Source organism: Pleurodeles waltl, chromosome 5 (assembly GCF_031143425.1).
Source record: "Pleurodeles waltl isolate 20211129_DDA chromosome 5, aPleWal1.hap1.20221129, whole genome shotgun sequence".
In the NCBI taxonomy this organism is placed as follows: domain Eukaryota; kingdom Metazoa; phylum Chordata; class Amphibia; order Caudata; family Salamandridae; genus Pleurodeles; species Pleurodeles waltl.
The window spans coordinates 277,782,111-277,807,567 of record NC_090444.1 but is presented as its reverse complement, the minus strand read 5'-3'; the positions used below and the strand labels follow the sequence as shown (position 1 = coordinate 277,807,567).

General features: G+C 44.5%; 1 protein-coding gene across 2 annotated transcripts in view; it reads left to right on the top strand.

The window, feature by feature from the left end:
- The window catches only part of SRBD1 (S1 RNA binding domain 1), a 759,215-nt gene that overhangs the window by 590,912 nt on the left and 142,846 nt on the right, over window positions 1–25,457 (top strand). For both annotated transcript variants that reach the window (XM_069234013.1, XM_069234012.1), the window contains exon 19: window positions 16,407–16,583. In XM_069234013.1, coding sequence (XP_069090114.1) covers window positions 16,407–16,583 — 177 coding nt within the window. The remainder of the gene's footprint in view (window positions 1–16,406; window positions 16,584–25,457) is intronic.

Below are 25,457 nucleotides of genomic sequence, written 5' to 3'. Positions count from 1 at the left end.
CCGGAAACAAGCATCCTAGGACCGGTTTCAGGATATCACCCTTCATCAGCTAGGCTAGTTTGAATCCAGTGGCACAGTGAGCAAGGGACCCACGTCTGGGCATACCCTTCCTACTTAGGGCCACTGTTGCAACACAAAAGAATGATGGACGGAGGGTTGAAACTTTTCAAATACTCACCCCCAGTCACAGATCTGGGTTTAATCCATCGTTCTTTTGTTCATCATGCCACCCCAGTTTGGACCCAGCCATATGCAAATCAGTCTTGATCCTGTTCCCCATGGGAACAGTCCAGCCCAAACTGCCAAGCCAGGTCATCCCTGGACCGGAAACAAGCATCCTAGGACCGGTTTCAAGGTATCACCCTTCATCAGCTTGGTTTGCTTGAATCCTGTGGCACAGTGAGCAAGGGACCCACGTCAGTGGTATCCAGACCACTTTTTATTACAAACTTAGCTACCTCTCATCAATCCTGGAGACTTTGGGCGAGTGCGCTCTGGGTCTTGTCCGGAAGCGAATGCAGCAGGCGTGCCACCGAATCCCACAGCGCATGGTAAAAGGGGCACAGAACACGTGCAGTATTTATTGACCCCAAGGCTGAATTAGCTGAGGAGAAAATGTTTCTTCCACACTTTGCCAGCCATGTGGACTCCCTGTCTGAAGGAACGTTAAGGAGGACACTGGGATCAGCCTGTACCACAAAACCTCATGGAGTCGTGTGCCGGAAGAGACAAGTTGGGTCCCAGGGGGTGGGCTGGTGTCAATGGATTATAGATCGGTTCACAGAGGCCCACATAGCGGGATTAGCACAGGCCCTTGATAACAGGTCACACAGTGCTTCACTATAGGGGAGCACAGGCTCTACTTCTGTTTGCCCCTGGTGAAGCACTGTTATCAAGGGGTCAGTGGTCACCTCCACAAAGGGGAGCTGCAAGTCTAGGACCACAGCTGCCCTCTTCAGCAGCTCAGCAAAGGATGATCTCACCTCTGTGGCAAGGCTGAGAGGGGGGAAAGGAGGTCCGAAGCAGGCAAGGACTGAAGGCCACTAGCATCACCCAGCTCTGTCAGCCAACTATCCTCTAGAGAAGGCTGAACAGTCTCGCCCATGGGGTTCCTAAACCCCAGTTGCTCTCCTTCACTTTCAAAAGCTTGTTTCACTGTAGGAAAAACAACAAGGGGTGGTTTAGAAGGAGGAGGGAAGGTTTCTGAACTGGAAGGCACCACTGTCACCGCACCTGACGCTGTCCGGCGTCGATGTGGCTTCGTCTCTGAATCAAAGAGGGTGATTGGCTCATCGTCGATCAGCAGCATCAATGTCTGTGTCGGATGATCGAACTCCGCCATCGCACCTGGAAACACTGAGGGACTGTGCACCATACCCTGCACGGATCTGAGGATGGATCCAGAGGGCCTAACTGACCCAGAGAGCAAGCCCATGGCATGGATTCAGGTAGGACATGTCCCACCTCCTTTGGGCTCGAAGGCGCATTAGTATGGGACCAAAGATGGCATGGAGGGAATTACAGTAGTCCTGCATCTTGTGCAGAGTCTCCCACGGCTCCAGGGAAAGCAGGGAGGCATGGGTGGACTCTTGCGGCAACTCCTCAGCCAAAGGCTCGGAGAAGGTGTCGGAAACGCAGGACTTTTGCAACGATGTCGGGGTGGTGCGACTTCGGCCGCTAGTGTTTTGACATCATACCCTTCAACGTTGCTGGTGACACATTTACAGGAACAGCTCCTGTATCAATCTTGCGATCGCTCTCTGGACCTTAGACGAGACCGATCATAACGCAGGACCTCTGTGAGTTGCACCACCAGGATCTTCGTGCACTGTTCCTGCAATCCTTGGAGTTGTGGTGCTCCCCAAGGCACAAAATACAAACAGTGTATGGGTCTGGGGTCTGCGTCTGACATCTACCTGCCAAAGGACCCACAAGGTTTGTACCCCGAGGACATAATAAACAAGCATTTGCAATGCAATAGATCTCACAGTTGCTTGAGTTAGAGCTGTTGGAGTTGTAAATGCATAACTGGACTTTTCTTGCCACATAAATTGGTCAACCCTGCCGCATAATTCAGACCTCTCTGCCACATAATACCAGTGGCCCTGCATATAACTAAAGCACTTCTATTTACCTTCTTCCTCTGGCTTTAGCAAAAAATGAAAATATTGCCATTACTTATTATATTTTTTATATTATTATTTTGGATTCCCCCAATCTAGTGTGGGGATCCAGAGATGACATAGACAGAAAGAGCATATTGTGCGGTGAGTTATGGGCAAAAATGTTTTGTAAAAGGAATTCCCCACAAAGCTTTATGGGGCAAGTTTCCAAGTGTAGCGAATATTGTAGTGTCTTGACTGTAATGCTCAGAACAGCCATTTGAGGGCATCACTATAAAAATCACATTTGTAAGAAACATTGTCATGTAACCCCATAGTCAGCCCCTAAAGGGCATAACCACTTGAACACAGAATGGCAGAACGTAATGTAGTGTAAACATATATATAGCCCCTAGAGCGCTTAGTGATTTGCACATTTTTAGGCCTAGCAGGCCTACTAGAATATTATTACAAACAAGGCCCTTAAAAAACAAACTACGCCTAGGTGTAAAACAAAAGTTCCAGCCATGAGAGAACTTAAAAAGGCACTGACTGTTTGGGTGGAGGGGTATTATTTTGGGTCCCCATACTAGTGTGGGGACACAGAGATGCCCTAGACAGAGTGTGTTGTGCTGAACATTTTGATGGTGGTCACATTGTCCTAGGACCACAACACAGTGAGCTATGGGCAAAAATTTATTGTAAAGGAATTCCCCACAAAGCATTATGGAGAAAGTTTCCGAGTGCAGCAAATATTGTAGTATCTTGACTGTAATGCTCAGAACAACCCCTTGAAGACACCGTAATGAGAATAGCATTTGTAAGAAACATAGGGCCAGATGTATCAAAGGTTTTTATCCATTCTATGTCTATGAGAAAATGTGTTTATACATATGGCCCATGGTCGTGTAACCATATAGTCAGGCCCTAGAGGGCATAACGACATGAAAACAGAATGGCAGAAAGTAATGCAGTGTAAGCATATATGTAACCATATATGTAACCCCTAGAGGGCGTAGTGCCTTACACATTTTCAGGCCTGGCAGGCCAACTGCAATACTATGACAGTCTGGGCCGTTAAAACACAAACTACACTCAGCTGTAAAACAAACGTTCCAGCCATGAAAGAGCTTAAAAAGACATTTAACGGGGAGATACGTAACCACAAACATATATATATATATATATATATATATATATATATATATATATACACACACACATATATGTTCGATGGCATATGTAGCTGCAGATACACATGCTATGCATATCTCTTCCAACATCTAGTGTTGGGCTCGGAGTGTTACAAGTTGTTTTTCTTTGAAGAAGTCTTTTTGGAGTCACGGGATCGAGTGACTTCTCCTCTCGGTGACAGTGCGCATGGGCATTGACTCCATTGTTAGATCGTTTTTTTTCCACTGTCGGGTTCGGACGTGTTTCCTCCCGCTCTGAGATTTCTAATCGGAAAACCGCAGAAAACCTACGTATTCATCGGTATTGTTTCAATCGCGTTTCCCATCTGGCATTCAACCGATAGTACCGTCGGAACCTTCATTTCGCCCTTCGGTATGCGTGTGCCCGACTCAGGCCTTTTTGGGCCTACCACGTGGAAAGCCTGATGGATTAGACGCCATTTTGTTTCTGCCCTCGGTGCCACATGAAGTACCCATATACAGACCAACACTTGATTTGTAATTTGTGCCTTTCTACAGACCATCGAGAGGAAGATTGCGAAGCCTGTCGATTGTTTCGATCATAGAAGACCTTGAGAGATCGCAGGGCCCGAAGACTAGAAATGGCGTAAAAAACACTGAACATCTCGACGTCATGGAGTAACAGCAGGCCCAGACAGCAGTCTCCATCCGAGACACCGACTCCAAACAAAAATTGGAAGACGATAGACCCATCACAGCTGGCCAGCATGGCCCCTACACCATTACATAAAAAACATCCGAAGGCCTTGGGTACACCACTGCCAGAAGGCCATGGTTCGGCCTGAAAAAAGACTGTTGGCGACTGACCTCCGGGGTCGGTGCCAAAAAAGGCCACTCCTCTGTCCACTTCGGAGTCGAGTAAATTGGTTAAACCTTCCACCTCAGACTCCAGAAAACAACCTTATTCCTCGGAGTCGAAAATGCGACACTCAGTTTCGCAGCCGAAACAACCGACTACTTTTTCTGGACCGAAAAAGATCCAAACTTCGGAGCTGAAAAAATCCTCATACACAGAGGAACAAGGACTTTCGAGAAAATTAAAGCAAATCTTAAAGCCCATCCAGGAATCTCACAAAGCTTCTGAAGAAGAGACTGAGATTGAGCCAATATTAGAGGTTATGGATGAAAGACAATCGAGAATCCATATACATAAGACGACTAGATGAATCATCACTGCACCTCCTTTAAACACTAAGAGAAAGCTGGCTTTTCAAGAGGAGTTAGACTCTGTTCAACCACCAGCAAAAGTGAAGAAACAAAAGGAGAAACCAGCACCTCTCCCTACTTCTCCTCCTCACTCTCCACAGCTTTCTTTTTCACCTCACAACAGTCCACCACCATAGCCTTCTCCAACACAATCATAATATTCATATGGAGATACATTAGACCCATGGGATCTCTATGACCCTGATCTCATTCCAGGCAATGATCCAGACCTCTACCCATTTAAAACCTTCTCCTCCAGAAGACAGTACTGCCTACACCCAAGTAGCCTCTAGGGCAGCGGCTTATCATGGAGTGCTTATGCATTCTGAACCCCTGGAAGAAGACTTTCTATTTAACACACTCTCTTCCACTCACTCCAGGTACCAGTGTCTCCCAATGTTGCCTGGAATGGTTAAACATGCTGAGCAAATTTTTAATGAGCCTGTCAAAGCTAGAGTCATCACCCCTAGAATTGACAAAAAATATAAGCCTGCCCCTAACGACCCAGACTATATCACACATCAGGTTCCTCCATACTCAGTGGTAGTCAGCGTGGCTAGGAAAAGAGCAAACAGACAGTCATCAGGAGGTGCACCTCTTCCTGATAAGGAAAGTAAGAAATTTGATGCAGCTGGCAAAAGAGTTGCCACACAAGCGGCTAACCAATGGAGAATTGCCAATTCTCAGGCACTTCTAGCCAGATATGACAGGCCTCATTGGGACGAGATGCAAGATCTTATACAGCACCTTCCAAAGGAGCATGAAAAGAGAGCACAACAGGTTGTAGAAGAGGGACAGGCTATAAGCAATAACCAGATAAGGTCTGCCCTTGATGCTGCCAATACAGCCGTAAGGAGTGTTAATACTGCCATTACTATTAGAAGGCATTCATGGCTACGCTCCTCTGGTTGTAAACCAGAAATTCAACAGGCAGTACTTAATATGCCTTTTGACAAGAAACATCTATTCAGCTGAGAAGTAGACTCCACTATTGAGAAACTGAGAAAAGACTCCAATACTGCGAAAGCAATGGGGGTATTATATACCACACCATATAGAGGCTCCTTTCGCAGACCCCCAGTTTAGAGAAGGGTTTAAGCCACAGTCTTTTGATGCTTCTACCTCCCAGACAAAGAAGGGACAACAAACCCAATATCAAAGAGGAGGGTTTAGAGGGTCCTATAGAGGACAATATTTCATGAACAGAGGCAAGTTCCAAACCTCAAAGCAAGCCACTGCACCACCTAAGCAGTGACTTCCTTCCCACCCCTCCACTCCACACTTCTCCTGTCGGGGGAAGACTATATTAATTCCACTCTCATTGGCAAAATATCACCACAGACACTTGGGTATTATCAATTATCTGCAATGGTTATTGCCTAGAATTAATCTCCACCACTCCAAACATTCCACCACGATACCACGAATTGTCCCCAGAACACAACGTTCTGTTGCAACAAGAGGTACAATCTCTACTTTTAAAACAAGCAATAGAATTGGTTCCACTTTCTCAACAAAGGACAGGAGTATACTCACTATACTTCCTCATCCTCAAAAAAAGAAGGTACCCTCAGGCCCATCTTGGACCTCAGGGCTCTCAATCTATACATTCTGTCAGAACATTTTCACATGCTAACTCTGCAGGATGTCATTCCACTATTACAAAAACAAGATTACATGACTGCTTTAGACCTCAAAGATGCGTATTTCCACATACCCATCCATCCAGATCACAGAAAATACCTCAGGTTCGTCATAGCAGGAAAACATTACCAGTTCAAAGTGTTGCCATTCGGCATAGCAACAGCTCCAAGAGTGTTCACAAAATGTCTAGCAGTAGTAGCAGCAGCCTACTTAATAAGACAACACATCCCCATCTTTCCATATCTAGACGATTGGCTAATAAAAGCAAGCAATTTTACACAGTGCCAACAACACACTCATTATGTGATCGAAAACTTGCATACGCTAGGGTTCACTCTCAATTACCAAAAATCACACCTTCAACCAGCACAGGTACAACCTTACCTCGGTGCTATCCTAGCTTATCCAAATACACAAAGGATACAAGCTTTCCAAAATCTCATACCACACATAAGGCCAAATCAACAATATACTGTAAGATTTATCCAGAAAATTCTAGGAATGACGGCATCTTGCATTGCCATAGTTCCACATGCAAGACTAAACATGAGGCCCTTACAACAGAGCCTCTCACAACAGTGGTCTCAGGCACACGGTCAACTTCAAGATCTAGTGTTGATCGACCGCCAAACACATATGTCCCTTCAGTGGTAGAATCGCAGCAATCTAATGAAGGGGCGGTCATTTCAAGACCCTGTGCCTCAGACCATAATCACAACAGACGCATCAATGATCCGTTGGGGAGCTCACCTCAACAATCAGATCATTCAAGGGCAATGGGATGCCAAACAGAAACAGCTTCACATAAACCACCTATAACAATTAGCTGTATTTCTTGCCCTAAAAGCGTTTCAACCTCTTCTCAAACAGAAGAATGTTCTCATAAGAACAGACAACATGACAACCATGTATTACCTCACCAAACAAGGCAGGACACATTCATCTCAACTATCCCTACTAGCCCAAACAATATGGAAATGGGCAATTCACAGTCACATTCATCTATTAGCACAATACATTCCAGGGATAGACAATCAGCTGGCAGATCTCCTAAGCAGAAATCACCAACAAATACATGAATGAGAGATTCACTCCCAAGTACTTCAAAAGTACTTTCAAAAGTGGGGAACACCAGACATAGATCTATATGCAACAAGCGAAAACGCAAAATGCCTAAACTTCACATCCAGACTCCCACATCCCCTATCCAAGGGCAATGCTCTATGGATCAATTGGTCCAGGATATTTGCTTACTCTTTTCCCCCTCTCCCACGCCTTCCCTTTCTAGTCAGCAAACTACGTCAAACATCACTCACCATGGTTCTCATAGCACCAACAATGGCACACCAGCATTGGTACACAACACTCCTAGATCTGTCTGTAGTACCTCATTCCAACCTCCCAAACAGACCAGATTTGTTAACACAGAACAAAGGTCAAATCAGGCATCCAAACCCCAATGCTCTCAATCTAGCAATTTGGCTCCTGAAGTCATAGAATTTGGTTACCTAAAACTTCTTCCAGAATGTATGGAAGTAATTAAACATGCACGTAAACCTACTACTAGACAATGCTACGCAAACAAGTGGAAAAGATTTGTTTACTACTGTCAATCTAAAAACACTGATCCACTTACAGCATCTATACAAGATATTGTATGCGATTTACTTCAGTTGCAAAAATCAAATTTGGCTTTCTCATCCATCAAGATACACCTTACTGCAATATCTACATACTTACAGACTATTCAACATACTTGTCTATTCAGAGTTCCAATTAACAAAGCCTTCATAGAAGGATTAAAATGCATTATTCCAGCTAGAACACTGCCTGTTCCATCGTGGAATTTAAATATCGTACTCACCAGACTTACGGGACCACCTTTTGAACCCATGCACTTTTGTCAAATTCAATTTTTAACATGGAAGGTCGCCTTCCTTGTAGCTATCAGAAGAGTTAGTGAAATACAAGCATTCACTCTTGAAGAACCTTTTTTCCAAGTGCACAAACATAAAGTTGTACTGAGAACAAATCCAAAATTTCTACCAAAAGTGATATTTCCTTTTCACATCAACCAAACAGTGGAATTGCCAGTCTTCTTTCCACAGCCAGACTCTGTGGCAGAAAGAGCTCTTCATACCCTAGAGCTCAAAAGAGCTCTTATGTACTATATAGAGAGAACTAAAGATTTTAGAAAACAAAGCATCTTTATGTTGCTTTCCAACAACCACATAAAGGCAATCCTATATCAAAACAAGGTTTAGCAAGATGGATTGTTAGATGCATACAAACATGCTACATCAAAGCAAAAAGACAACTTTTGATCACTCCTGGAGAACATTCTACTTAAAGAAAGGTGTGCCAATGGCATTTTTGGGAAACATACCAATGGTTGATATATGTAAAGCAGCCACATGGTCAGCTCCTAATAGATTTACAAAACACTACTGTGTTGATGTTTTTTCACAGCAACAAGCCACTGTAGGCCAAGCTGTCTTACGAACACTATTTCAAACAACTTCAACTCCTGCAGGCTAGCCACCGCTTTTGTGAGGACTAACTGCTTTGTATTCTATGCATAGGATGTGTATCTGCAGCTACACATGCCATCAAACGGAAAATGTCACTTACCTAGTGTACATCTGTTCGTGGCATGTAGTGCTGCAGATTCACATGCACCCTCCCTCCTCCCCAGAAGCCAGTAGTCGTTTGAGTTCAACATTTGTACATATGTATATACATTTACATTGGCATGGACATCTCTTTGTATTCTTATACTCTATCACTGCTTCCTTCACCCTTTGCAGGAAAACAATCTAACAATGGAGTCGATGCCCAGGCGCACTGTAACCGAGAGGAGGAGTCACTCGATCCTGTGACTCCAAAAAGTCTTCTTCGAAGAAAAACAACTTGTAACACTCCGAGCCCAACACTAGATCACTAGATGTCGGAAGAGCTGTGCATAGCATGTGAATCTGCAGCACTACATGCTGCCACGAACAGATGTACACTGGGTAAGTGACATTTTGTGTATATATATATATATATATATATATATATATATATATATATATATATATATATATATATAAATAAAAATGAAAAATCAAGATTCAAATGGGAACGGGACACAAAATAACTGGGTGTTGAATAGAATCTTGGGAAAATAATCCTACCTCTAATGACCACTGGGGAAAGACAATTTGGTGACCACGAGGTTAATGGTCTAGTGCCTGTTTTATTTTAATAGGTGGAGAGTGGAATTTCACGTGTTAAATGCACTCTGGTATTGTGTAACTCTATGGCCAGTTGAAAGCTTCAGGCCAGAATGCATCACCATATTTCCTGTTTGCACCTCGCACTTTAATTATTGATAAAAGAAGAAAATAAATTAAATTCCTAATTTTTGACTTGGTGGTGCCGTCGTTATTCTCTGCGATTTGTCCCAGGGAATTACTGGGAGGCAATCGTGGGATACTAAGTAACTCATCAGAATATGACCTTAAGTCACTGGAGATGCATAGACCTGATGAACGAGGGGCAGCACCCAGTGCTTAATTTGATCTGCTGGTTGCCAGTGGGCAGACATTTTCTGCAAGCAAGATAGGGAAAAACACACTAAGGGGAAAGACGTAGGAAATGAAAAATGGAAAACTCACAAAGGAAGAAAGCAGGTACCCACAAAAGAGATCTAAAGGGGCTCAGAGTGTCTGGCAGTGGATTGAAAAGGCCAGGGGTAGATTCAAGGTTACGCAACCTTGCTATTGTAAGTGTGGACATTTCATAGCGCTGGAGTATAATTATCTTGTATGGTATGGATTTATGTGGAGTGGTTTGGATTGAAACTATGTGTAATGATGTTGAATTATATTATGTGGATTGCAATTATATTGTGTGGAGTGGAATTATGTGGGTTTGAGTGGAATTATGTGGCGTGGAATTGTTTGGCTTTGATTTGTGTGTGCTTGAATTGTGTGGAGTTTGAGTGGAGCTATGTGTATTGGAATTATGCGGATAGGAATTATGTGGTATTGTGTGTAGTGGAATTATGGTGAGTGGGATTGTGTGTCATGGAGTGTAATTATGTGGAGTGGTATGTGTTTTGGAGTGGGTGAATGGGATGTATGTGGCATGACATTGAATTATATAGCATGATGTGGAATTGTGTTGTGTGTCTTGGATGTATGTGGTGTGTAGAGGATTTGTGTGTCGTGGAGTGGAATTATGTGGTTTGGTGGGGAATTGTGTGAAGTGAAGTGGAATTGTATGGACTGGAAAGCAAGTCAAAATGATTGAAATGTAAGCAGGCATAGTACTTCTGCCAGTTATATATAAGAATCTTCTATTACTGAATGGCCAATAAGGCACATACATTTATAGCACATAAATCATATTAATCCCATGTAAAAACTATGCTATAGGTGCAAGTGTGTGAAATCACAAGCCGTTGAGGAGAGATGAGATGACTGCACTGCCTCGCGTTGTGTAAATTTCTGAACAGAAATGGGAAAATAAGGCTGGAAAAGTATTTTCTTTTTCTTTTAACAGAATGAAACCTTGTTAGAGGGAAATCTGTTAATAAAATAAAACAAATCATTTTGACACAATAATATAAGTTTAATTGATTTTCAGCTGGGAACAACAGACAGTCTCACATAGAGGCCATGACTGAAGTTCAAAGTTCTGGTTCAAACACCAGTAGCATTTATACTGTAAAAACCACAAAAAACTGTGGTCAAGAGTTCAGCATTTACGTAAGCAACTACAAGCAGTACAGATAAGGTAATGAGGTGCCTCTGGAAAGAAGCACTTGCACTTGTTGGCCTCATGGGTGGGCAAGTTACAGTGACGTCATTCACCATATCTATCTTTCTGCACAACAAGAGATTATATGTTGCGTGCTGCTCATGGTAGCCCTCCCTTGCAAATACTTATCTGACCCTTTACACAGTTCCCCTTAACACAATATGAATGACTTGTGGTTTTTAGGACCCCTGTGCTAAGGAAGGATACACCCTTCTGTTCCACCCTGTTCATGCTAAGTGAACATTTTGAAAGCAACAGTTGGTGCAGCTTTAAAGAAAAACCCTCATTCTAATGTGGCTTGGGCCTCTTGTGTGTTTCAGCACAGCTAACTTAACAATGCAGCATGTGTATATGTTTCCTAAGTAATAAGTGTTTGTTTGTCCTAAATATGACCTGCCTTTTCTATTGATCCCACAGTCTGTCTTTTTTAACATGTCATGTATTAAACCTTTCACTACTTACATTGGTTTACAACTATCTAGCCTAAAATGTTTGTATTGGGATTTGGGAACTTATGTTTGTTTGTATGTGATGTATTCCTATTCTTCCTATATCAACCTCTTGCAAGCATTCTTTCCTCACATTTCAAAGAGCAGCCTGAGAAGATTTATGGCCCCAATAAAGGAGATAAGCAATGCCCTCTGTGCATGTTGTGAGTGCTGGCAGGGAGGGGCCATGGAGAGAGAGACTCTGATGGATACAAGGCTAAGCAAGTTTCACATCATTGCTTCTAGGTTTAGCTACATTCTACCAGAAAGAGCATATTGTGGCTTTCGTGAGCAGTGAGCTAAGCGACTGTTTCTTTTGTAAAATTAGCTTATTTTAGGAGCCAGAGGTAAACGAGGACAGAACTGGAATAAAGCCAAAACAAATGCCAGCGATATGGGAGGAACAGAATGCTGCAATAAAACGCAGGCAGCTACCAGCCTAAAACACCCACAGTTAAACGGGAGCACCAAAGAAATAACAAAAATAGTCTGTCATAGCAACAGATAAAGACCCAAAGTGGAATAATACAGTAGTTGGCCACTGCTCTGAAACAGAAACAAGAGGGAGAAAAAAGCAGAACTGACCACTAGCGAGCAAGAGTTTTTAAAGGACACTGCAGCCAACAAATGAAATTGCTTTAAGCCATAAGAAGTATACTAAAGTATATATGAAGTTGAACGCTTATGCTCAACATAAAAAGGCGCACTGTTCCTTTGATGTAAAAATTTTGACATATGCCAAAAAACGGCCCTTAAGTTAACCACTCCAGATCCTTATTGGAAGCGTGGAAAAGAGGGAACTGACGTTAGCGCTTCGGTGAGGGCATTATATGGACCCCATCAACGTCACATCTGGTGGATGATGTCGCTATGAAGTCATACAATGCCCTCTTCCAACGCGAAGAGGTACTGCTGGAAAAAAAAAATCGGATCCAGTCTGACGCCTGGGGAGAATTCTAAGTTAAGGAATCTGAGGCTAGATGTCTCTATCAGATTTAACATTAAACCTCCCAGTCATCTTGCTCAGAACCATCAAACTTCTCAGAGGTTTCCCCATTCACAAATCTGGCTCTACGTCTCATTTTCATTGGCATCTTATCAGAATATTGCCTTATTCTAAGGTTAATCCACACATGTAAATACCCCAGAAGGAACCCCCCACCAAGCTGTCCTAGGGTTAATTTGGTGAATCCTAGGCCAGCTTAATGAATAAAGCTTGTTTCCTTTGTTTCTCATCAGCACAGCCTAAGTGTTGATTGGTCATTGTTGTAGGATGCCTTAATTATTGTTTCACAGCAGACTCTCCCTCACTTTGTCTGTCTGATTGAAACTGGTGAGGGGAGCCTTTATAGGGTCAGAGTACTAGCTTTCAAGCCAATCTATGTCTCCCTTCTCCAGCTTCACTTGTTGTTACGGGATGTACCAATCCAAATTTATAGAATATACCAATTTTATATGAGTGATAGTTCAAACATAACTGCACGTGTATAGGTAGAACTATTTTATGAACCCTACAATAACACCATCAAGACTATGCTCACTTTAGTTACATTGTTTTGTATAATGCTCAACTAAATGTCCAAGTCATCAACTTATTAATGTAAGGATCTCATCGCGACCTTTCTTGCGCTGTCTGCCTGCGTCTCTCACTTTCAGCCACTCTCTTGCCACCATCACCCATATTTGTGCCCTGTTGACAAGCTTACTCCCATCAATACTCTCAACCCCATCCCTACTCTCACACTGAACCACACAGTGGCATGCTAACCATAGTCTTTCAGTCCACTCTATGATCACTGTCTCACCTTGTTTTCACTTACCATACACACACACACATGCTCTATCCATTGTCACGTTGTCATCCACTTTTTCCCTACATCCACTGTGACATTTCACAACCACTAAGGTATAGTCTCCATTCCATCACACACCCTGACCATCCATATTTTTAAAAGCATTGCCATTTTTGCAAAAATTAAAGAATATTGATACCTTAAGAATCGCTGTTTTTGGAAATCAGAACTTCGTGAGTATTCTCCTTGGGTAGCCCACATTCGCCTCAAAGCGCTTGAAGAAGATGTGTAACTTGTCTCTCTTTAAAACAAATTTCAGTTATACCTCATTGGAAAGTTCAGATTTGTGGGAGTTTTTCTGCTGCGCACTTCACTGCTTCAGTGCCCTATGAGAGGAATGGAGTAGTTACTTAAATATTCAAATATATTTAAAAATGCAAACAACAATTACTGAACCGGGGCCCTTATTACATATAGGGCGACTTTCCCTGTTTGCGCCACACCGCGCCTTAAAACAGGTGCTTCGTGTGCATAGGACAGTGCTGCCCTGTGGGCAGCGCATTCAAATGGAATATGGAGCGGCTTTATGAAAGCCGCTCCATTTTTCACAATGCAGGCGGCAGCTGCCTGCAGATCCCCTTACAGGTGGGTGCAGTAAGTGACTGCACCCACCTCTAGGGAGATATCTGCAGGGTCCATGGAACCACTTTTCTTTCCTACAGAGGGCTGCTATCGGGGTGCACTGATACTGTGCCACATTTTTGTATCGTACTGTCAGTGAGCCTCGTGGCAGCTTTTTTACCTTTGCGACCTGCTTCCATAATACGGCACGGGCGCAGAGGTAAAGGGATTCCTTCATTTGCGCGGGGCCACCCTCCCATGCAAATGAGGGAACGCCCTCTTGACATAGCACTGGCGCAACATGTGCGCCAGTGCTATCTGTATTACGGAAGGGGCCGCTCAAGTGTCTGCGGCCCCTTCTGTAATATCAGAGTGCCCGGAGGCACGCAGAGCGGGTGCAAACGCTTGTTGCACCCTGGGGGCACTTTTTGGAATTCGGCCTTTGGCTTGTAAAGCAAACTAGAGATATCACCAGCGGCTGGTAGCCCTGAAGTGGAGATAGGGCTTGGTAGAATGGGTGATACGTCTAGCTGTGCTTTGTGTGCCGTAGGCTGATTCTGCCCTAAATCACCCAGCACTTCGGTCTGTTTATGAAAGATATATGTTGTTATTGTTAGTAGTAAGAGACGTCAGATGGAATTGTCTCCCTTTTAGCCCCAGGAAAAGTCTTGATTCACTGCATAATAACACAGAATACAGTGATATAACATTATTTGCTTGTTGCAGAAAATAGCCATTAGATCAATAAAATTGACATTATTGTTCGTTATTTAAGACTGCTAACATGTTTATTCATAGGATTATTTAATACCACTCATCCTTCTATATTTCCTGAAGCTGAAGGACATGCCACACACCACACAATGCACTTGAAAAGTCCACTTATGTAAATACATCCAACAAGCCATTATCAGAACGTTTCATGCTGTTTCGCTTGCCATTTACCTTGTGGCAATGTTGAAAACATGTATGTGAATTGAGAGCTTTATCGCACTTTTCACATGGTTTATTGGTATGTCAAAAGAACCAGCCAGAAAAGCCTTCTAGCAAAGTAGCATTGTATTCAGGTTGTACTTGCTATTAAGTCTAACACTGCAGTTGTAATGTCTTACAAAGCACTGACTGCCTGGATTCCTGCAGTCGCCATTGTTGATTATTTTCCCCATTAGACGTATGACCCAGGGCTTGTGGAGGGCATGAAAGGAATTATTAGGTGGTTCCATCCTGTTCCTTACATTTCCCTTATTCTTTTCGCTCACTTTCTTAACATATTGTGATCTTAATCATGAATACTGTTTTTAATAAGTAAGTGCATGTCATTTATAATTAGTAGGTGCAGTCACATCTGGAGAGGTGGAGCTACAAATGTAATCTTTTTTTTTTTTAAAGGGGTTGTTCCGGCTGCTTGTTTCCAAGTGCTGTCTCTCAGTGGCCAGTATCACTTGTAAGCAAGCAAGCACTTCAGAGACCTAGGGTCTTATTACAAGTCTGGTGGTCCTTTAACTCATGGTGGCGGTCAGACCGCTACACTCCAGGCGGTCCGACTGCCACAGTACAACCCTGGTGGTCGGCCCTCCAGGGGACCACCATCACCACTGGGAACATGGTTCCCACCAGACTGACGGCGGTTGGACTCGTGGTCAGCTATGGCAGTGCTAAACTCAGCACCACAGTGTTGATCACGACTCCTGTTTCTGCCAGCCTTCCCTTGGCGGGGACTCTGCCATGGAAAGCCTGGCAGAAACCCAGTGCTGGGGGCCACAGGGGTGCCCCCCACTGTCTGTGGCATGCCTAATACAGGGGCCCTCTTGCCCAGCACCCTCTGAATGCACTCTGTCTGCTACGGCACCATTGCTACTATGGGAAGGACTTGTGCTGCGAAAACACTTCCAGTAGTCATAACTGTCTAGCAATACTGGAGCCTGGGCCACCAGATTTGGAGGTGTCCCATAACGATAACTATATCCTTGTCGTGGATCACACATCAGAATCAAGCCTTATGAAATGCCTCTGGTGGGCTATGTGGGAGTTCTGCACAGAACAATGTTTGAAGTAAATGATAAAAAAGTTAAACATTAAACTCAATGCTAGATATATTTTGAGATTCTTTTCTGAGAATTTATTTGCATGATGATTTGCATCTTTATTTTCGTTTGTCTTACCATGTGAATGAAAACCTACGCTAAAGCTGTCATTATTTAGGAAATGTTGTTTAAATATTTTTTAAAGCACTTTATTTAAACCTAATTTTGTTAATTATGTTTTTCTACAGGACAGTAGGTCTTTTTTAGTAAATATGATATAATTCTTTATGGTGAATATGGTTACAAGTTGCCCAAGATCATATAAGAATGCACTTCATAAATGGAAAGCTAGCTTATTAACCTTAATGATAATGCAATGTCTGAAGTCGCTAAACATGTGGCATTGCGAACATGGTCATGATAAAATAATTATTTCATGCACACTCATTTAAATAGTTTTGAAAATAAAGTGTTAATCTGAACCATCCTCTTTTCCCCCTTTTACTAGACATATTGCTGGGTTGAATGCAAACAGAGCAAAAAATATAATTGACTGGAGGGAGAAAAATGGACCATTTATAAATCGAGAGCATATAAAAAGCGTCAAAGGACTTGGGCCAAAATCGTTCCAACAATGTGCTGGCTTCATCCGAATTAATCAAGAATATATTAAAAACTTTTGCAGGTAATTAAAATATATTTTAATTTGCCAGTCTTCTTAAATGACGTAGCTGCAAAATGATGTCAATTTAAACTCAGTGCTTTGTTACCGGATTGCTTTATATTATGCTGGGACAAGTCGCTGTAGTGGCACCTAAAAATCAGAGAATGCTTCTGGATATTAAGTTCGGAAGTCGACCTCGAACGAGTAGGCTTTCATTTTCTTATAGGAGCCATGTAGGTACTCTCCAAGACAAAGAACGCTAGGGAAAAAAAGTTCCAGATCATAGCTTCTCAACTGCAAATGCCTGACCGCTAAAAGCTGATATACTAAAGACCAGAATATTTATTTGTGTCCGCATTGGCTTATTTGATGGGTGGTAGTTGTTGATATTCGACTTGATTTACAATTTAAAAAACAAAAAAAACGTTTTTGAAATTATACTTTTTCATTCTCCTAAACACTATGTTAAACGCCTATCTACATTGACAGATAAACAGTCCCGGGTGAAGGAGTTCATCGAAACCGAATTTTAGTTCTGATCTAATTGTGCCATGCTCATAATCTTGAAATGTGGCTTCTCAAATTCAAATATAGAATTCACAGTAAGGCATATTAGGTCCAGAGGACGTTGTCTTTCAGATATCGGTACCTTCGGTCCGCTTGTTTGAGGATTTGGTGCTGGACGCGTGATCAGACACGAATACTCTACCTTTCACCTGCACTTGTTTTAATCATAACACAATGGGTTTGTACTGTTTGTTCCAGGCGGTGGCAAAGAGGCGTGCTTGGCGTGACACAGCTTGATTGGGAATTTGGTCCCAGTTGCTTGATGTCATCTCTCACTTGAATCCTTTACAACTTAGAAATTGGGTTGTTGTTGACTGCAGTGAGAGTCCTGGTCAAGCAGCAACCACAGTCATAGTTAGGTGAGGCACCTGTCAACCCTAAATTAATCTATGCTCAATCCTCACATAGCAGTCAGTCTTAATTTAGAAGTAATGTGTAAAGTATTAGTGCAATACTTCAAACAGTAGTAAAGTGAGACACCACACAAAAAGAATAATGCTATTTTTAACAAATAAAACAGGACAAAACAACAAACCTCCAAGCAGTATAAGCGTAGGTATGCAGGTTTAAAGCTTTCAGTAAAAATAGCACCAAAAAGCACAAAGCCCCAACTGTGGCTATCTGCTCTCGCTGGACCGGAACAAAGTCACAAGTTCAGGCCAATCACGATGGAGCACGGGCCGGCTGCAGGAACCCAGTTAGGTCTGCTGTGCAAAGTACTTTAAATAGTGGGAGTGTTGTGTGGCCCCGTGTCAACAATGCATTATGCAGCCAAAGTGATGTCTCATTTCCGAGACGCAGCAAGGTTGCAGTGCGAGGTCCTGTATCATCATTGAGGATCCGGTTGAACAGCAGTGGTTCCGATGAGGTGATGACCTGTGATGTGGGTCTTTGCAACAGAACAGATCCACATAGCAGCAGCAATGCATCAGTTCTGCTCGGAGTTGTGCCATGCAGCAAAGGAGAGGCGTCTGTTCTGATGTATCCACAGAGGCTGGCAGGACAACTAAGGCCTGCTTCCAAGGGCCCAGGGCTAGGGTGGCACCTCTTGGCAGGAGAGACTCACAGGTGGCAGAGTCCAGATGCTGGGTTTGAGGTTGTTGGAGCCGTCTGTCCCTGAGGCTCAAGTGAGGAGGCCAGTAAACTGGCCCTCGGAGTCACTCTAGGATCCTGGGTTCAACAGATGCAGGTCCAGTCAGTTAGACCTGGCATCTTTGGTGTGGCTCCCCTTGACTTTTTGCCTTTAGACCTCCTATTTTGCTGACCTAATTTCTGCTGACTGCCACTGTTCTGGATTCCTACTCTGCTGGACTCCTACTCTGGTGTGCTAAACTGCTGCCTGCTGCCCTCCCTTCCTGGGAGTGAGAAGGACTGGACGTGCATCTCCAATCCAGAACCAAAGTGACTCCAGGGCTTGCTGTCTTGGCTCCTGTTTCCTAAATTTTCAGGGACACAGAAGACTTCTGATCCACATGCTACTGCACTTGGAAGTCCAGCTGTCAGTCTTGCCCTGCCAAGTGGTGCCAATCCAGTCCTGAGCCCTTGGAAGTGGGTATAAAGTGCTGCTCCAGTCCAATCATCACATCACTGCTGCTGCACAAATCGTAACCAGCGCATTGCCCCTGTTGCGTGGATTGGAACTGGTGCACCGGCCCCATTGGGTCAACGCATCACCTCTCCAGCGCAGATCGACCTCAGTGCATCACTTTGGAATCGTCACATCTCGGACCCAATGAATCGCTGCAGCTGCATGGAGAAAATCGCTGCATCTTCGCTACTGTGTGGAAAAGGATCGACTTGTAGCTGCCACTGCAGGGATCGACACCAACTCATTGCTTCTACTCCATGCATCTCAACGTTGACTCAACCAGGAGTAAGGTACTCTTGTTCAGCAAGCCCTATGGGCTCTATGTAGCCAGTGCATCATGGTCAGCCTGAACTTTTGACTTTGTCCTAGTCATGACCAGATATCCCCAGTTGGCACCTCTTGTATCTGATAGAGACTTCTAGCTGTACATGCCTTACCCTTGAATTGTTCCCAGGCATCAGACTGGATGCAGAAGATTTTCATAAGTAGTACCCCTGTGTGCCGTTAGGTGGTGTCGATTGTCCCTGTGTTCGTCGTCAGCGTTGCCTGTGCCAGATATGACATCGCAGGTCCTACATAAGCGCCTCCCAGGCAAGCTGATGTCAGTTCTCCTTCAGCGCCAGCTAAGCACTGATCTGAAGAGTCAATTTGTTATTTTCTTTTTTCAACTTTCTGTCAAGTATTTTTCGAGGTTTACTCCTGGTGCGTCAAGGGATGTCTTTTAGGAAGACAGGATTCAAGACCTGTGGGTCCTGTCATCAGGCAGTGTTCATGATGGACCTGCACCTTATGCCTCTTTGGTGTCTTGAGCGCAACCAAACCTGAAATCGTGTTGAGGAAGCGTTCCCTAAAGTGGAGGGCAGGTCGGAGCTTGACTGTGCCCAAGTCGAGATCTCAGTCGAGAGGAAGGTCCTGAGATCAGTCCCTGAGTCTGAAGTCATTGTCGTCCTGCTCCAAGTCCTCGGGCCATCAATTAAGTCGAGGCCCAAGAAGGAATCCAAGAAAACAAAGCTCTCTTCGGCTTCTCCTCATCTGTCGACCAACAAGATGAGGGAGCATCACTGCTTTAAGCCTCCTTCTGCGGAACCTGCGCCTGGGTCAACTCCATGCCTGTTTTCGGGAGCTGGAGTGACCCCTGCCCAACTCAGAGAGTTATATGAGGCAACATATCTCATTTTTGGGTAGCCCGACCCTGCTGGAGCACCTTTGGGCCCAGTGGAGTCAGGGAGGGTCCCTTCGAGTTCTGCGCCGCTGGCGTTTGCCTCTGTACTGAGGGGCTCTCAGGGATCTAGTCCTGGATTCGGGCCAGCCCAGTCATGTGACCCCGACCTACCCCCGCCGTCAGTCCCGCTGCAACATTCCTACCACTGTCCGCACTCATGTACGGTACCATCCCCACTGTAATCACAGGCACGGAGCCAAAAGGGCAGTGCACGACCCACTCCGGCACCGACTGGAGCGTTGCCTCCTCGTTCGGATCATGAGCCCTTTTTCCAAAGGATAGGCTTTGGTGATGAAGGGGTCTTTGGACCCTTTAGAAAACCAATGCCATGAAGAAGTGGACTGGCATGAAGACATGGGTGAGGCCAGTGGACTGGAATCCAAAAAGTTGGATTCACTTGGAAATAAAAGGTTTTCTTCCGCCAGCCTTACATTGTGGTCGTGAACGCCACATGCTTTTTGGGCCATTATTCCCAAGCGCTGTGGGATACGGTTGTGCAAGTGCTGCACAGGTCCCGGAGGTGACCCAGGCTGTACTCTCACAGGCTGTTGCTGATGAGAGAGACATGGCAAAGTTGACAGTTTGTTGCGGACTGGGCACAACTGACTTGCTAGATAGAGCGGTTTCTTCAACAGTGGCCCTAAAGTGCCACACCTGACTGAGGAGGTCTGGCTTTTCAGGGGATAACCAAGCTTTTTTGATGGACATACCCTTTGAATGCACCTTTCTCTTTGGAGGCAAGGCAAGACTCAGCACTCAAGTGCTTCAAGGATTCTCAGCCTACAGCCAGGTCCTTGGGCCCCTCATCCCCCCCAGTCTGCCATTTGCCCCTTTTGTGGCTACCGAAGGGGTCTCCAACCACGCCCACTCCTGGTCAGCCACGAGCCACGTATGCTGCCAAGCCTCTGTGTGGCCGAGGGTATGGGACCTCCGACCCAATGGGTCAGGTGGCCAGCGGTCTAGTCAGTCTGCTGCCCACTTCTCTGCAACAGCCTCTAAAACTTCCTAGTCTGACTCACTCCCACCAGGGCCAGTTGGCAGCAAGATTTACCATCATAGGCAATCCATCACATCGGACAGGTGAGTTTTGCAGATAGTTCAAAGGGGTTACTCCCTCCCCTTTGAGGCTACCCCTCCATCCATGCCACCATCCTGCGATCAAATGACGGAAGAACATTTGTCCCTTCTCCATGAAGAAGTTAGGCTCTCTTGGCCAAGGGAGCCGTAGAGAGGGTGCCTGTGACACAAGTAGGCTGTGGGACAAGGTCTATCTTAGACCTTCTGTCCCTCAATCTCTTTCTTAAGAAGAAGTTCATGATGCTTACTTTGGCTCAGGTTCTATCTGCCCTGGACCCAGGAGACTGGATGGTAGCGCTGAACTTGCAGGATGCTTATTTTCATATCCCCGTCCTGCCTGCCCACAGACGTTACATACGGTTCACTGTAGGCCACAAATACTTTTATTTCACCATGCTCCCCTTTGACCTTACCTGTGCCCTTGGGTGTTCACCAGGTTGATGGCAGTGGTTGCAGCTCATGTAGAGAGCAGGGGTTTCAGTCTTTTACTATCTCAACAACTGGTTGTTGAAGGCGGGCTTGCCATCTGGACCCAAAAAGAATGTTGTCATTCTACCTTTAACCACACTGGGGTGGACAACCAACTGTTCATGGGGTATGTTGGAGCAAAGGAAGGTCGGGTGGTGCAGAAATTAACCGTTTTGCCCGAGGTAAAAATCTGCTATGCATTGGCCAAAAAGCAGTCTCCTGAGGGTAGCAGGCTCTTTCTATCAGGGTTAATGCTGTGACCACTGCGTTAGCACGTGGAGTCCCAGTCCTGTACATGTGCCAGGCAGTAACCTGGGCATCCCTGCACACGTTTACCAAATACTACTGCCTGGACAGTCAGATCTGCACTGCAGGGATGGGCATTTTGCCCATTTGTTCTTGCAGGACTTTTTAGAATATTTGTCCGCAGCCCACTGCTTGGGACAGTATTGCTTGGGTATCTATTCATAGGTAAGAAATCTGTAGCTAGATTTCTCTATCAGATGAACAAGTTACTTATCTTCGGTAACACATTATCTGGTAGAGACAATATCTAGCTGCAGATTCCTTACTGACCCACTCATCCATCTTCCCTACTCTGCGGACAGATTTCTAGGGCTAAGTAAACTCCCTTTTAGGGTCCTAGTTTGGACCCACCAGTGTCAGTGCACATCATGGCTCCACGCTCCTAGCATGAAAAATGGTAAAAAAAAAAAAAAAAAAAGGGAACTGATGTCAGCGCGCCGAAGTGGCAGCTATATAGGTGACCACAACGCCATGTTCAGCGCGGACGACCTTCGAAAAGCCGATCGACGCCACTAAGCAGTGCGCATTGGTACCGCTCCTGCAAAAAATCTTCCAGATCCAGTCTGATGCCTGGGATATTCAAAGGTAAGGAATCTGTGGCCATAAAGTGTCTCTACCAGATGATGCGTTACAGAGGGAAGTAACTTGTTCTTCAACATCATTACAAATGTATTCCAAGGGTTTCTTTTTAAAAAAATGGTAATAACTAATTTTTACATGAATGATTATTGGCACTAAATGGCTGTTGCAATTCATGGCACTGTGTTTCCATGATTCCAGTCAGGCAATATTACTTCGCTATTTTGCACATGGGAGAATCAAGTGATTTAAAGGGCTGTTAAATAATCAAGCCAATATTTTCTAAGGTTTACTATTGGGGATTTTGGAATAGCTAATTTTTATATGAAGAATTATGGACTGCTGTTATGTATCTTGGACACATTGTTTTACTGATTCTTCTTGGGACAATGGGCATAGTCATTTTTGACATGGGAAAGATGGGAGTTAAATGGCTGTACCATGTTCCTGGCTCTGTATTTTCATGATTCCTTTAAGAAGCATCAATGATCTAATATATGCTGGGGGATTATGGGCTTTAAAGGGCTGCTCTAATGGTTTCTGTTAGGAAACTGAGACGTGCTAATTTTTATATTGGGGATTGTAGGTGGTAAATGGTGTTGTATATCCAAGGCAGGATTTTTTATTTATTTCTCTAGGGATAATCTGCATAGCACTTTTCTACACAGGGGAAGTTAAATGCACTGTGGACATACTTGGTGCTTTTACTCATTTCTTTTAGTGAAATGACCACAGCTATTTTCTGTGTCGCATGGATGTTAAATGCCCACATAACATCTGTTACTTTATTCTGCTTGATTCTATTTGAAAAATTGTAATATATAGTTTATTTCATGTGCATTATCATAATGTGTTTGGTTGCATGTATATAGTGCTTTCTTTTTACTTACATGACCCAAAGTTCATTTTGTACTGTTGAGAAAGTGGCTGCTATATGCATGCTGTTAGACTTTTCATCCTTGGCGTGGTCTCCCTTAACTTTTTGCCTCTGTTCCCCAGGTTTTTGATGTGTGCTGGACTCTGATTTTGCTGTTTTTGTCACTCTGGGCACGTTACCACTGCTAACTAGTGCTAAAGTGCAAGTGCTCCTTTACAAAATGTGTATGTGATTGGTTTATCCGTGATTGGCATATTTCATTTACTAGTAAGTTCCTAGTAAGGTGCACTAGAGGTGCCAGGGCCTGTAAATCAAATGCTACTAGTGGGCCTGCAGCAATGGTTGTGCCACCCACATAAGAAGCTCTGTAATCATGTCTCAGACCTGCCACTGCAGTGTCTGTGTGTGCAGTTTTAACTGTAAATTCGACTTGACAAGTGTACCCACTTGCCAGGCCTAAACCTTCCCTTTTCTCACATTTAAGACACCCCTAAGGTAGGCCCTAGGTAGCCCCAAGGGCAGGGTGCAGTGTATGGTTAAGGTAGGACATATAGTAATGTGTTTTATATGTCCTGACAGTGAAATATTGCTAAATTCGTTTTTCACTGTTGCAAGGCCTGTCCCTCTCATAGGTTAACATGGGAGCTACCTTTAAATCTGAGTAAAGTGTAGATTCCCTTTGGGAGCGGATGGACATATGGAGTTTGGGGTCTCTGAGTTCACAATTTAAAAATACATCTTTTAGTAAAGTTGATTTTAAGATTGTGTGTTTGAAAATGCCACTTTTTTTTAGAAAGTGAGCATTTTCTTGCTTATACCATTTCTGTGACTCTGCCTGTTTGTGGATTCCCTGTCTGGGTCAGTTTGACAGTTGGGATGGTTGCACCTCACACTAGACAGTGACACAAAGGGAGCTGGGGTGTAGCCTGCATATCCTGATGAGCCATCTGTGCTAGTAGGGAGGGGAGGAGTGGTCACTCGCACCTGAAGGGGCTGTGCCTGAACTCACACAATGCAGTCTCCAACCCCCTGGTTGTGTCTGGGGCCTGGCCTGGGCAAGGCAGGATTTCACATTCCAAAGAGACTTTACTTTGAAGTAGGCCTACTTCAAAGGAGAAACTGGGTATAAGAAGGGCACCCAAAACCACAGAATTTAGAACACTTCTGGAAACAAGAGGAACCTCTGCCTCGAGAAGAGCTGAAGAGCTGAGGAGAAGTGCTGCCCTGCCTGTGACTCTGCTTTGTGGAGCTATCCTGCAGTTGCTGCTTCTGCCAGAGTAAGAGGGCAAAGACTGGACTTTGTGTGCCATCCATCTTGTGAAGAAATCTCCAAGGGCTTGATTTAGAGCTTGCCTCCTGTTGTTTGAAGTCTCAGGGACAGCAAAGACTTCTCTCTGCCAGCACCTGGAGTCTCTGGAGAGACTCCTGCTCTGACAAGTGGTGCCCTATCCAGTCCCTGGGCCCTTGAAAGGAAAGCTGGTGGAAATCCAAGGAAATCGACTTCGGACGACCTTGGACCGACGCCGCTGCTGAATCCGGTGACGCCGCCTGCACCCGACGCCGTGACCTTTGCTGGAAGCGACACTCTTCGCAGGCCCGACGCCGCTTCAGCACCGCTGAAAGTCCACAACTCAGTGGAAGTCGTCGCGCCACGTCGTGACCGACGCCGCTCGAAGTGCCCTGATTCAACGTTTCGCACCGACGCCGCGATCCCCGACTTCGCGCATCGACTTGTTTTCCCTCTTCACCAAAGGTACTGTACTTGGGGCTCTACGCGACTCTGTGTCCGGCGCTGCTGGTGTCGGCTTGTTGGGAACGACTCCGTCACGACACCGTGTTAACACCTCATCGAAGCATTTTTGTTTCTAAGTGCTATATTTGAGTTTAATCTTTAAAAATTCATAACTTGACTTGTGTATGTTAGATTTTTGTCGTTTTGGTCTGGTTTTGTTTAGATAAATATTTCCTATTTTTCTAAACTGGTGTTGTGTCATTTTGTAGTGTTTTCATTAAGTTACTGTGTGTGTTGGTACAAATACTTTACACCTAGCACTCTAAAGTTAAGCCCACTGCTCTGCCAAGCTACCAAGGGGGTAAGCAGGGGTTAGCTGAGGGTGATCTCTTTTACCCTGACTAGAGTGAGGGTCCTTGCTTGAACAGGGGGTAACCTGACAGTCAACCAAAGACTCCATTTCTAACATTGGTGATCAG